The following is a 14,989-nucleotide window of genomic DNA, read 5'->3' on the forward strand; positions in this document are numbered from 1 at the left end:
CAAGATGGAGGAATAGGTGGGCACACCGTACCTCCTCGCACAACCAAGAACAGAACCACAATAATTTACAACAATGATTTGCAGTCATAATATCAGAGCTGTCAGAGGATTTATCTAAATGGAAGTCGAACAGCCTAGAAGTTGAAGTAGACCCGTACATCCAGACTGGTAGGGGACTCCGAGCTGAGCGAGCGGGCGCGGGGGTTGGCTCGGGTCGTAGGCGCGCGTAGGTTGGGGGAAATTTGGCGCAAAATCGGCGCGACAGCAATCTGGGACGCAAGAGCGCAGTGGTGTAGCGGTGATCCCTGAGTACGCAAGCAGCAGCTGGGGGAATCAGTGGGGCAGTGACTGGGGACCAGGGCAGAGCTCACGGCCCAGAAGCCCAGGGAAGTGTCTGACTCCAGGAGAACGGAAGGGTCGCCATTGATCCCTCCTGTCCCCGCTCCCGCCCCTGCCCCCACATATAACGTCACAAGCTAGCGACTGGGGCGCCCAGCACTGGTGAACACCTAAGGCTCCGCCCCCCACCGTAACAAGAGTGACCAGACCGGAGAAAAAATAAATAAATAAGTAAAATAATAGGAGAGATAGGGAAAGACGTAAGACATGTTTCCAGCAGAACAGATCAGACCCCCAGGACTCATCCTTTTGAGTGACCAAGAAATAGCCAATCTATCAGATGCACAGTTCAAAACACTGGTGATCAGGAAGCTCACGGAACTGGTGGATTTTGGATCCAAATTACATGAAAAAATGCAGATTACCATAAAAGGGATGCAGGAAGACATACGGAGGAGAGCCAATTGTGAAAGGAAGGAATCTGAGTCTCAAAACAACACAGTGGACCAGAAAGAAGATAGAATCAACCAAGCAGGAGAGCATGATGAAATAAGAATTCAAAAAATCGAAGAAAAGCTTAAGACCATCGAGGACACCTTTAAACGTTCCAACATCCGAATTATAGGGGTACCAGAAGGGGAAGACCAACAAGTGGAAAAGTTATTTGAACAAATAATAAAGGAGAACTTCCCCAAACTGGCAAAGGGAACAGTCTTCCAAGAAATCCAAGGAGCACAGAGAGCCCCAAAGAAGTTGGACCCAAGAAGAAACACACCAAGGCACATCATAATTACATTAGCCAAGGTAAAAACGAAGGAGAGAATCCTAGAAGCAGCAAGAGATAAGGGGACAGTAACCTACAAAGGAGTTCCCATCAGACTGTCAGCTGATTTCTCAAAAGAGACCTTACAGGCAAGAAGGGGCTGGAAAGAAATATTCCAAGTCATGAAAGACAAGGACCTACATCCCAGATTGCTCTATCCAGCAAAGCTCTCATTTAGAATGGAAGAGAAGATAAAGTGCTTTTCAGATAAGGTCAAATTAAAGGAGTTCATCATCACCAAGCCCTTACTTTATGAAATGCTAAAGGGACTTATCTAAGAAAAGAAGATAAAAAGACATGTATAGTAAAAGGACAGCAAACTCACAATTATTAACAACCACACCTAAAGCAAAACCAAAAGAAACTAAGTAAACAACTAGAATAGGAACAGAACCACAGAAATAGAGGGCACAAGGGGGGGCTAGCAGTAGGGGTGGGAGGAGGAGAGAGGGGGAAAAGGTATAGAGAATAAGTAGCATAGAATGTAGGTTGAAAATAGATAGGGGGAGGGCAAGAATAGTACGGGAAATGTAGAAGCTAAAGAACTCATAAGTATGACATATGGACATGGACTAAAGTGGGGGAAGGTGGGTGGGAGAGGGGGCACAGGGTGGAGGGCAGTGAAGGGGGAAATGGGACAACTGTAATAGCATAATCAATAAAATATATTAAAAAAAAAGAAAATAATATGATAATAAATAATAACACAAGAATAAACTGTGTATTTTGCATACTCACAACTGTAAACATACTTTTACCCCACCTGTAAAAGGAAATCTCATAAGTTGTTTTCTTCATATTTTGATTCCTTTTAATTAAAAAACAAACTCTTTGAGATATATTTGAAAATAAAGTTATAATTTGTATAGTTTTGGCTAGGGTGTTAGCAAAAAATATAGGAGATTTCTGAGAAATTGTTATAATCATGTATCTAGAAGAATAATTTAGTTTATGAGCAATTTTTACTATTGCAAGCTATGAAACTGGATGTGTATTGTGATTATTATCACTATAGAAAAAATACTAATAATTACCTTGTGTTTTTCTTGGCAGATGGTGTATTGTTCTCTAACAGATTTTCAGAAAGCTGTCTATCAAACAGTATTAGAAACAGAAGATGTGACTTTGATACTTCAGTCTTCTGAGCCTTGTACCTGCGGTAGTGGCCGAAAAAGGAGAAATTGTTGTTATAAGGCAAGCATTTTAGTTTGATATCTTTACTATCTTATTTTGATTATATAGTATTCTATTGTAAGTAGCAGATAAAATAAGTTTTCCACAGAGAGTTCTTTACTTTAGAAGCCATAAGTTAATGAAAAGAGATAGTTTTAAAAAATATATTATAATATCAAATAGTAGTCATGGCAAAATACAAGATTCAAATATATTTTCAAAAATGACTGTTTTGACCCTGGCCAGCATGGCTCAGTTAGTTTGAGCATCAACCAGTAGCTGAGGGATTGAGAATTCCATTCCTGGTTGGGGCAGGTACCTGTGTTGCAGGTTCAATTCACAACCCATCTGGGCATGTGTGAGAAGCATCCAGTCAACGCTTCTCTCTCACATTGATGTCTCTCTCTGTCCCTTCCTGTTGCCCCTCCTTGCTCTCTAAAAGCAATGAAAAAAAATGTCCTTTGGTAAGGATAAAAAAAAAAAATCAAGCAAACTAGTTTTTGAAAGTAGCTTCAATTTGATATCCTCCTTTTCAGCTTTTACTGGGAAGTATCCTGCTTTTATCTTGAAATTTCATCGCTTTCAGGAAGTCTCACTATCCACTAAATAATAAATTGACTCTTTCATCACAAGTTTAAAATATTATTCTGATATGAGATATAGTATTATTTTAATAAAAACTGTGTACAATTTAGAAAGCATTTTATTTTCATTCAGAATCAAGTATGTTTTACTTTCTATCTGTATTTCCCTTTTTCACCTCTATTTTATTATCAAGTTACCTGTCACATAACTTTGCACACAGAGGGACCCTACATAAATATTTATCTAGATTGATATTTATTCTCACTTTCATTTATTTTGCTGTTTTTAACAACTTCAGTTTTTTTGTGATAGCCCAGATTCATAGGAACCCTTGGAATATATAAGTGAGAGGAGAGAGGAAAGGGGTTCGTATAACACTGCCCCTTACCACATAGTTTTGTTACCATGAACCTCTTATGCTGCATTTCTGTGATTGTATCAGGAGGGTGAATACTTTTGGAATGAGGACATCCTCCCCTCTTTGGTTAAAAACATCACTACGTTATGGTTCACCAAAAGTATGATGTGATTCATGGACATTTGGTATAAAAAGTTGACCATCATTTTCTCAGAATGTATTGTGCCAGTAGTAACCCAATTAAAAATATTATTGCAAGTGATGTATTTTGTGACGTAAGTAATTACATAGTCATGTTAGTCCTTTGCTTGTTTTTATTTTCTGTATTTCTCTGCTTATAGACTAATTCACATGGTGAAACAGTGAAAACCTTGTACTTCAGTTACCTCGCAGTCCTTCAGAAGGTAGCTAACCACGTCTCGCTACTGCAGGCTGCTAGCACCTCCAAACAGCAGGTTTGGGTTCTCTTTTAAAATGTCTTTGTGATGCTATCTGGTATAAATATTATACTTGATATGAAATTACCTAGCCAAATATCTTTAAGTTTTTTTCTATGAAATTGACTTATTCATTTTTAATGTACATGTCAGAGAAGTATATGCACTTAAGTTTTTAATCAAAGTGAGAAAATCTAAACTTGTTAAAATAACTTTTGTTTATAATTTTGCATTCAATTTATATAGGTTTAAACATATTAAGTTAATATTTCTTTTCATCTTCCTCTTCCTTTAAAGGAAACACTCATCAAAAGGATATATGATCAGGTATTTTCCAGATTCCCAGATTTTGTGCAGAAAAGCAAAGATGCAGCCTTTGAAACACTTTCTGATCCAAAATATAGTGGAAAAATGAAGGCAAGTGTTCTTCTTTCAGTTTGCATACATATAAGAGTGATATACAAAATATTTATCAAATGGTATGATAGGAACACCAGCTAATCATTAACAGAGGCTCAATCATTGAGAAGAGGTGGTAGCCAAAGACAAATGGTCTAGTTGTATCTGTACTCACTAGCTCACTATGAACCTGCATCTGGTGGGTTCTCAATTAGAAGCAGTTATACCAGATATATTTCAAATGTTCCCATAGTATTGGATTCATATCCTCCTAAAAAAGTATGCTGTTTGCCCCATGTGTAATAATTTGTCTTCCAATTTTTAAGGAGATAATCTGCCAGATATACAAATGTGAATGCCAAGAGGATAAAGATAGGAGCTCAGAATCAGAGAAAGAAACTTCTTGAAGAGTTCTCTAAGTTCTCTATTATATCTCTAAGGGTTTTCAAGGCCTCTATGTCTAGACTGAACTTTGTGCCTCTTATTTTTACTTGCCAACCTAGATCACAAGATTGTTATATCTCATTTATGGAAGAGAGCCTTTGCTTAGCCCTGGCTGGCGTAGCTCAGTGGATTGAGTGTGGGCTGCGAACCAAAGTGTCGCAGGTTCGATTCCCAGCCAGGGTACATGCCTGGGTTGCAGGCCATAACCCCAGCAACCGCACATTGATGTTTCTGTCTCTCTCTCTCTATCTCCCTCCCTTCCCTCTCTAAAAATAAATAAATAAAATCTTAAAAAAAAAAAAAAAAAGAGAGCCTTTGCTTTATACTGGGACACCGACCTGTTGGTGCACTTGGTGATGAATTGAGGGAGGGTTCTGAAAAGTAATGCTAGGTTCTCCAATCATGACCCCCTACCCCTGGGCATTGCCTGTCACAGCTGCATGAAATACTGACAGTTCTAGCCTCCTTGTAGCAGAATTTAGTTGTTTAACCGAACAACTGTTCAGTTGTTAAAGATTGTTTATCAACAATCTTTATTTATGAAATCAAAGATTTTTACAGAGCAATTCCCAACTTAATATTTTAATTAACAAGAAGCAAGTTATTTCTTTTGGCAAAAAAAGGAAGTAATTCAAAGTAGGGTTTTTTTTTTCTTTGAAATTCTGAAAATATTTTTAGCAGTTAATCTATATAAGCTCAGCATAGTTTAGTTTGCCTGGACCTCTAAATCAATGGTATAAAATGTAAACTAGGGAGATTACCCTAAAACCTTGTGAGTGCTTTTTTTTAACAGAGATACAATTGGCATGTAATATTGTATTACTTTAGATATACAACATAATGATTTGATACATGCAAATATTTTGAAATAATTACCACAGTAAGTCTAATTAATATCCATCACCTCACATAGTTACAATGTTTTTTTCTTGTGAGGAAACTTTTAAGATCTACTCCCTTTTAAATATACAATATAGTCTTGCTAACTACAGCCACCATGCTGTATAGTACATCCCCAGAATTTACTTGTCTTATGGGAGCTTATACTTGTTGACTACCATCACCCATTTCACCTGTTCTCTACCCCTTGCCTCTGGCAAGCACTAAATCTATTCTCTGTACAGGATGAGTTTGATGTTTTATTTTCTTTTGTTTTAAAAATTCCATATATCAGTGAGATCATATAGTATTTGTCTTTGATTTATTTCACTTAATTCCCTCGATGTCTATTCATGTTGTAGCAAATAGCAGGGTTTCCTTTATTTTTTTTTTAAGGGAAGGGAGGGAGAAAAAACGGTAGAGAAACATCAACGTGAGAGAGAAACATCAACCTGATACCTCTCACACGTGCTTGACTGGGGACCAAACCCATAGCCCAGGCATGTGCCCTGGCCAGGAATTGAAATGGTGACCTTTCACTTTGTGGGATGATGCCCAATCAAGTGAGCCACACTGGTCAGGGCAGATTTCCTTCTTTTTTATGGCTGAGTAATATTGCTATCCATTCATCCATTAACAGACACTTATGTTGTTTCCATGTCTTGGCTACTGTAAATAATGCTGCAGTGAACATGGGGGTGCTGATATCTTTTTGAGATCAGCTTCATGCTCTTTCATGTGGCTGTCTAGTTTTTCTAACACCATTTAATGAAGAGTCTGTCCTTTTCTCATTGTAAATTCTTGCCTCCTTTGTTTAAATTAATTGACTATATATGTGTGGTTTTATTGCTGGGCTTCCTATGCCATTCTCTTGATCTTTGTGTCCATTTTATGCCAGTACTGTACTGTTTTGATTATTATTGCTTTGTCATATAGTTTTAAATTGGAAATTGTGATGCCTTCAGCTTTGATCCTTTTTCTCAGATTGCTGTGGCTATTCAGGGTCTTTTGTGGTTCCATTCAAATTTTAGGAGTGTTTGTTCTACTTCTGTGAAAAATGCCACTGGAGTTTTATAAGGATTGCATTGAATCTATAGATAGCTTTAGGTACTATAAACGTTTTAGCAATATTAATTTAATCCATGATCACAGAATATCTTTACATTTATTTGTGTCTTCTTCAGTTTTTTGCATCAGTGTCTTAACAGTTTTTAGTGTTATAGGTCTTTCATCTCCTTGGTTATATTTGTTCCTAGATGTTTTATTTTTTGTGTAGTTGTAAATAAGATTGTTTTCTTAATTTCTCTTTCTGATTGTTGTAATTAATGTATAGAAATGCATCTGATTTTCCTATATTGATTTTGTATTCTGCAACTATAGGGCGGGGCGAAAATAGGTTTACAGTTGTAAGTATGCAAAACACAGAGTTTATTCTTGTATTATTATTCACCAATTATTGTATTATTTTTCATACGAACAACTGTAACCCAATTTTGTCCCACCCTGTATACTGAATTTGTATATTAGTTCAAATAGTTTTGGTTTCGTTTTTTTTTTTTTTTGGTGTAGTCTTCAGGTTTTTTCTATATGTAACATGTATCTACAAATAGAGGCAGTTTTACTTATTTTTCCTGATTTGGTTTTTGGTTGCCTTTTATTTTATTTATTTACTTGCCTAATTGATCTGGCTAAGACTTCCAGTGCTATGTTGAATAAAAATGGCAAGAGTAGGCATTTTTATCATTTCTTGTTCCTGATCTTAGAGGACAAGCTTTCAATTTTCATCATTAAGCATGTTAGCTGTGGTATTGTCATATATGAGCTTTATTATGTCGAGGTATGTTTTCTTTATACTCACTTTGTTGAAAATTACGTATTTTTTTAAATAAATAGGTTTGTAGTAGTGAGAATATTCTATGATTTATTTTTATAACATATATTTCAAATCTAATTATATTTCCTAACAATAGTAAATCTATTTTTGCCATCTATTTTATTGACTTTTATTTAATTTTTTTAAGTTAAAAATATAAAAAGCCCCATTAATGTAAACTGAGTACTCATAACTTTTTTTTAATCTTCACCCAAGAGGATATGTTTATTGACTTAAAGAGAGAGAAAGGGGGGTGAAAGAGAGAGAGAGAAACTGATACAAGAGAGAAACACCAATGGGCTGCCTCCTGTATGTGCCCCAACCGGGGATTGAACCCACAACCTAGGAATGTGCCCTGACTGAGAATCAAACCTGCAACCTTTGGTGTATGGATGATGCTCCAACCAACTGAACCACCCACCCAGAGCTAATTATCCCATAATTTAAGCCAGTAGAATATTTCCAAATATCATGGTCTCCTTTGAAAACTATATTTCTATTACTATTTATTTGAATTTTATTCATTTTGACTATTAACAAAAAAGTTAGCACTCTTGAAATTAAATGAAATTTTATAACTGCATTTTATATTCTTATATATCCATTAAATATATGATTCAAAATATACTGTTAATTAGTTATATATTTAGTAAAATAGTGTCTGATGAAGATAATTATTGCATTTAAATTTTATTAAAATTTTTAGAAGGGTAAAAGCAAGCTTGAATTGTTGCTTGAGGCTAAGTGTCTTTATATGTGAAAGAAGCATGTAATTTACTTGTTTTTTGAGAAAGCACCAACAAATCAGAGACTGATAATAATAAGCAAGGATTATATTTTTCAGGCTGTGTTTCATCATTTGATTAGCAACATCATGTGGTGATTTGGTAATTGAAAACCTACAGGCTTATTGTGGAATTATTGCCTAAGTGGTTAAGAACTCCAAGTTGCATGTACTTCTTTAATTTGGGTGATAAAAGATCCTAGTTCTATTTCTCTTATTATAGGTTAGCCTGTGGGTACAATTTATTTGTGCACATAATGTCCACTGTACCCTTCATAGCCTCAAAGTTACACTCATGAACTCCAGCTTTTTCTCTTAAGTATCAAGATCTTTGTTGACCTCGACTACTATTCAAAGGGATGGTCACAAGTTGCACTTATTTCCCTGATGAGAATACTCATTTTTCTTTCCCTTGGGAAATGCCACAAAGTCACTTACTATGGGGGCTGGAAAAAAAGAGTAGGACACCCAGTTTAGTGCTGCTAGAATCATACAAATGTCATTTTAATCTCTGTGCCTCACTAATCTGAATCAAGTTAGACCCAAGATTCCTCCTCAGCTGTGAGCAACCCAAATTTAAGATTCCTTTTTAGGGGAATTTTCTGGGTATGTGAAGGATAAGTGAGTGATAAAATATTGGGCCTGTATTGTTAAGACACCAACCTATACTTACTACACTGTCATTTTTCAAATTTCTAATACAGGATGTTAATTTACAGTTATTTATTTCATTAATGAATCTGAGGGTTTTTTTTTAACAAGCCTAATAAATACCTCCAATCCAAAAGCATTCGATTTCCTTTTTACTTGTAAGATATTCAAGAATACCTGAAAATGCAGTAGGTATATTATCCCAAATAATCAGAGTAGATTTCTGTGCACTCTTCTTTTTTTAATACTTCTTTTTTTAAGAGAGTTTTTTTATTGTTGTTCAAGTACAGTTGTCTCCATTTTCCCTCCACCACTCCCCCAACCCCACCTATCCCCACCTATCACCACCTCTCACCCGCAATCCTACCCCCTTTGGCTTTGTCCATGGGCCCTTTATGCATGTTCCTTGATGACCCTTCCCCTTTTCCACCCCATCATTCCTCTCCCCGACTCTGGTTACTGTTAGTTTGTTCTTTATTTCAGTGTTGCTGGTTATATTTTGCTTGCTTGTTTCTTTTGTTGTTTAGGTTCCACTTATAGGTGAGATCATACGGAATTTGTCTTTCACTACCTGGCTTATTTCACTTAGCATAAAGCTCTGCAGATCTATCCATGCTGTCGTGAAAGATTAGGAGCTCCTTTTTTCTTTCTGCTGCATAGCATTCCATTGTCTAAATGTACCATAGTTTTTGATCTACTCATTTACTGATGGGCACTTAGGTTGCTTCCAGCATTTGGCTATTGTAAATTGAGCTGCTATGAACATTGAGGTGCATAGGTTCTTTTGAATTGGTGTTTCAGGATTCTTAGAGTATAATCCCAGCAGTGGAATTGCTGGGTCAAAAGGGAGTTCCTTTTTTAGTTTTTTGAGGAAATTCCACACTGTTTTCCACAGTAGCTGTAGCAATCTGCATTCTCACCAACAGTGCACTATGGTTCCTTTTTTTCCACAACCTCTCCAACACTTGCTGTTTGTTAATTTGTTTATAATGGCCATTCTCAACAGTGTGAAGTGGTATCCCACTGTGGTTTTAATTTGCATCTCTCTGATAGCTAGTGATGCTGAGCATCCTTTCATATGTCTCTGGGCCCTCTGTATGTCCTCTTTGGAGAAGTGTCTGTTTGGGTCCTTTGCCCATTTTTTAATTGGGTTGCTTGTCTTCTTAGAGTGGAGTTGTGTGAGTTCTTTATATATTTTGGAGATCAAACCCTTGTTTGAGGTATCATTAGCAAATATATTTTCCCATATGGTTGGTTCTCTTTTCATTTTAATGCTGTTTTCTTTAGCCATGAAGAAGCTTTTTATTTTGATGAAGTCCCACTTGTTCATTCTTTCTGTTATGTCCTTTGCTCTAGAGGACATATCGGTAAAAATATTGCCACATGGAATATCTGAGATTTCCCTGCCTATTTTCTCCTCTAGGACTGTTATGGTATTGTGACTCATATTTAAGTCTTTTATCCATCTAGAGTTTATTTTGTGTATGGTGTAAGTTGGTGCTCAAATTTAATTTTTTTGCATATAGCTGTCAGAATCTCCCAGTACCATTTGTTGAAGAGGCTACTTTTACTCCATTTTATGCTTCTGCTCCCTTTGTTGAATATTAATTGACCATAGAGACTTGAGTTTATCTCCAGGCTCTCTGTTTCGTTCCATTGATCTATCTGTTCTTATGCCAGTACCAGACTATTTTGATTACAGTGGCCTTGTAACATAGTTTGATGTCAGGTATTGTGATCCCTCCTTCTTTGTTCTTCTTTCTCAAAATTGCTTTGACTATTTGGGGTCATTTGTGGTTCCATATAAATTTTTGAAATGTTTGTTCTATATCTGTAAAATATGTCATTAATATTTTAATAAGGATTGCATTGAATCTATAAATTGCTCAGGGTAGTGTAGCCATTTATATGTTAATTCTTCCCATCCCTGAACATAATATATGCTTCCATTTGTTTGTGCCTTCCTTAATTTTTTTCTTCAGTGTTGTGTAGTTTTCTGAGTACAGGTTTTTTACCTCTTTGGTTAGGTGTATTTCTAGGTACTTTATTTTTCTTGTTGCTATATCTAATGGGATTTTTTTTCCTGATTTCTAATTCTGGTATTTCATTGCTGGTGTACAAAAATGCATTCAGTTTCTGAATATTGATTTTGTATACTGCTATTTTGCCAAATTCACTTATTAGGTCAAGTAGTTTTGGTGGAGCCTATAGGGTTTTCTGTGTACACTATCATGTCATCTGCGAACTGTGACAATTTTGCTTCCTCCTTTCCAATTTGGATGCCTTTTATTTGTTTTTCTTGTGGCTAGGACTGATCACTGTGGCTAGGACTTCCAATACTATGTTGAATAAGGACTTCCAATACTATGTTGAACAGGCACCCTTGTCTTATTCCTGATCTTGGCAGAAAAGCTTTTAGTTTTTTACATTGAGTATGATGTTGGCTGTAGATTTCTCATATATGGCCTTTAATATGTTGAGGTATGCTCCCTCTACTCCCACTTCGCTGAGTGTTTTTTTATCATAAATGGGTGCTATACCTTATCAAATGCTTTTTCCACATCTATTGATATGATCATGTGATTTTTGTCTTTCCTTTTGTTTATGTGATGCATTATATTTATTGATTTGCAAATATTGTACCACCCTTGCATTCCTGACATGAATCCCACTTGATCATGGTGTATGATGTTTTAAACAAAGTATCAACAAAGATATTGTGGCATTGAACAATACCCTACATCAAATGGACTCAACTGCTATATATAGAACCTTTCATCCCAAAGAAGCAAAATTTACATTCTTTTCCAATGCACATGGAACATTTGCAAAGATAGACCATCTGATAGGACACAAAACAAGCCTCAACAAATTCAAGAAAACTGAAATCATGTCAAGCATTTTCTTGGACCACAAGGGCTTAAAACTAGAAACCAACCTCAAGGAAAAACACTCAAAGACACTCAAATTCATGGAGATTGAGTAGCATGCTATTGAACAATGAGTTGGTTAATAATGAAATCATGGAAGAAATAAAAAATTTCTGGAAAAAATGAACACACAAAAGTCCAAAACCTATGGCACATACTGAAGACAGTCTTGAGCAGGAAGGTCATAGTGATACAGGCCTACCTAAAAAAGAAATCCTACATCTATGAGAATTGAAGGAACAACAACAAGGAAAGCCTAGAGCAAGTAGAAGAAAGGAAATAACCAAGATCAAGGCAGAATGAAATATATGGAGACTGAAAGAATAATTCAAAGGATCAATAAATCTAGGAACTGGTTCTTTGTAAGGTAAACAAAATTGACAAGTCTTTAAGCAGATTCAACAAGAAAAAAAAATAGGGGACCAAAATAAATAAAATCAGAATTGAAAAAGGAGAGATTACAACTGTTACCACAGAAATACAAACGATTTTAAGAAATTATTAGAAACAAGTATATGCCAAGAAATTTGAAAACCTGGGTGTAATGGACAAATTTCTAGAAAAATATAATCCTCCAAAACTGAATAAAGAAGAAACAGAAAGCCTGAACAGACCAGTAACAGCTGATGAAATCAAAGCAAGAATCAGAAATCTCCTGGCACACAAAAACCCTGGATTGGATGGTTACACAGGAGAATTTTACAAAACTTTTAAGGAAAAGCTAACTCCTGTCCTTCTCAGACTACTACAAAAAGCCCAAGAAGAGGGAACACTCCAAAACTCTTTTTTTGAAGGCAGCATCATCCTAATCCCAAAACCAGTTAAAGACACAAGAAAGAAAGAAAACTACAGGCCAATATCGCTGATGAACATTGACGCTACAATTCTCAACAAAATATCGGCAAACCGCATCCAACAATACAGTAAACACAAATGCCTGTTTTTAAAACAATAGTATTACTATTATACACAGGATTATCTGTTTCTTCCCTAAAAAGCACTGTGTGTAGAGGCAGGTTATTGGTATTTTGAGGCCAAAATCACATATGGAAGTCAGGGCTTACTGTAAAATAGAGAAACCAATAGAGGAGAAAATGAGAAGAGGTATATATCTGACTGATAATTTTAAGGAAATAAATATCAAGAGAATTTCTAAATACTTCCTAAAGGAATGCTACTCTCTAATTCAGTTTCTGAACATATTGTAGATTTAAAAAAGTGTATTTTGGAAATTATATTAATCTATTTATATGTGTCTCATAATCTGAAATTATTTCTTTTTATTAAAACAAGATAAAATGAAATAAAATTCTTTAGGGGCTTCACCTCATTGTTCACAATATGATGATGAATAACATTTTATGTAATATATAATACTTTATTTCTCTAAGTTGCCAACAATAAAGGGAATTAGGAAAGCTGACTGAGATTATGTTCAATTAAAAATACTTCTTAAGAAATTCTCAAGTGATATTTATATGTACAAACTGTATGCTTAGTTGGAACTGGTTCAGTGATGTCCTGTGCTTCATTTCCAGGTCCTTCAGCAGCTTTTAAGTCATTGCAGGAAAAACAGAGATAAAGTTCTTCTTTTTTCCTTCTCCACCAAGGTGAGTTCTTGATCAGCCCGGCCTTAATAAGGAGAAAGCCTCAAATACATAATGGCATCCAGCCATAGGTTCTGTCTTTTACATTCTGTAGAAATGGTAGTGAGGTAGCTAAGAGACTCTTAGATCTCAGGGTTACTGTCAAATAGCAAATTCAAAAATAGGTCTTTAATTTTCTGTTGATGTTTTTTATTGATAATTAAATTGTTCTTTAACATATTTAAGACATTTTAAAATATAGGAAATAGTGTAAATAAATGAAATATATTTACATAAATCATTTGTCCAATACTTTTCTTATTCTTTGGTTTTAGTTTTAAAAATTAAAGATTGATTTTTTTCCAAAGAATAGGTCAAGGTCAATTTTATGAGTTAAAAGTCAGAAAAATATCTGTTGCTCTTGTAATTATAAGAAAGAAATTGTGAGCAGCACTAATTAATGCTTAGTAAATTTTATCTCTGTAATGGTTTAAAGCTTGTTAAACCATGAATTCACCTTTGCCCGTCTCTGTACCTTTACTCTAGTTGCTTGATGTGCTGCAGCAATACTGTATGGCATGTGGGCTTGATTACCGACGACTTGATGGAAGTACAAAATCAGAGGAAAGAATCAAGATTGTGAAAGAGTTCAACAGTACACAAGATGTTAACATTTGCCTTGTCTCCACAATGTAAGAAAATAAAATTTGATAGCTAGATTTTAATCTAACTGCTTTTAAGATTTAGGGTAATTTTAAAACGATTTGTGAATTTTCAATGGTGATAGTTTTATTGCTTTGTTTTACTCAACTTAAGGAAAAACAGCAAAGGTACTATTAATTATGATTGAAGAAACAGTTTCTTGAGGTTTACTTAATCTTTTCTCTCAATTCCCTTGTCATCACTGAACATTATTTCCCTTTATATGTCCATGTTTACAAAGATAGTAATCCAAAAAAATAGTTTTTTTAAGGAATTTTCTGTAGAATGTTCTGACTCATGTCTGTGGTCACAAGAAGACTGAATTAAATAATTGAGTTATTAATCAAATATCAGAGAATCATTGGTAGCATTAGTTTGCAAACTGTGATCACGGAGCCCTGGAGAGGTCACAGGGCATGGGGGCCAGGCATTTCCCTGCTTTGTCTCTACTTAATCTTAGTCAGAGCAGCTCCACATTTATAGGTTTGATTAAAGTTAAATCAGTTCTAACACTTGTTTACAAGTCTCTAATTAAAACCTTTTAAAGAATATACACACTTTAGATGAAGAGTTACCAGTCACTCAATATAAAAACCTAAGTAAAATTAATGTTTCGGGAGGTGAACAAATCCATAACTATTGACAGCTAAGGTAGTATTTTATATATCTACTGCCACTGTCTTTTAAAAAGAATTTTGAGGGATTTTAAAAATCAAATTATCTGTCGCATGATGCAAAAAGTAGAAATAAGTCAAAAATTGTTTAATGAGGAAGAAAATGATATGTATGATGAGTGAGCTATCAATACTTATTATTGAGCACTAAAATTATTCTTGAATTCTGCCGTAAGGCAAAAGGAGAGAAACTCTGGATTCCCAATTTCCTATGAATTAATTCAAGTTGTAATTTCTCACTTGAGTCTTTACATACAGAGCATTAAATGGCATATAATATTACCTTCAGTTAGTTTTTTATAAAATAAACATAAGTATTCTTAGGTTTATCAAATAAATGCCTTCAATAGTT

At 35.1% G+C, this 14,989-nt stretch overlaps 1 protein-coding gene across 7 annotated transcripts in view; it reads left to right on the forward strand.

Moving 5' to 3' along the window:
* Nucleotides 1–14,989, forward strand: part of ERCC6L2 (ERCC excision repair 6 like 2) — a 156,363-nt gene that overhangs the window by 67,770 nt on the left and 73,604 nt on the right. For all 7 annotated transcript variants that reach the window (XR_004902152.1, XM_028531466.2, XM_036021482.1 and 4 more), the window contains 5 exons: nt 2,216–2,356; nt 3,620–3,733; nt 4,013–4,132; nt 13,214–13,285; nt 13,808–13,953. Coding sequence is in view for 6 of the 7 variants with exons in the window: in XM_028531466.2 (XP_028387267.1) it covers nt 2,216–2,356; nt 3,620–3,733; nt 4,013–4,132; nt 13,214–13,285; nt 13,808–13,953 (593 nt within the window). In the remaining variant the exon portion in view is untranslated. The remainder of the gene's footprint in view (nt 1–2,215; nt 2,357–3,619; nt 3,734–4,012; nt 4,133–13,213; nt 13,286–13,807; nt 13,954–14,989) is intronic.

Source organism: Phyllostomus discolor, chromosome 3 (genome assembly GCF_004126475.2).
Source record: "Phyllostomus discolor isolate MPI-MPIP mPhyDis1 chromosome 3, mPhyDis1.pri.v3, whole genome shotgun sequence".
Classification (NCBI taxonomy): Eukaryota; Metazoa; Chordata; class Mammalia; order Chiroptera; family Phyllostomidae; genus Phyllostomus; species Phyllostomus discolor.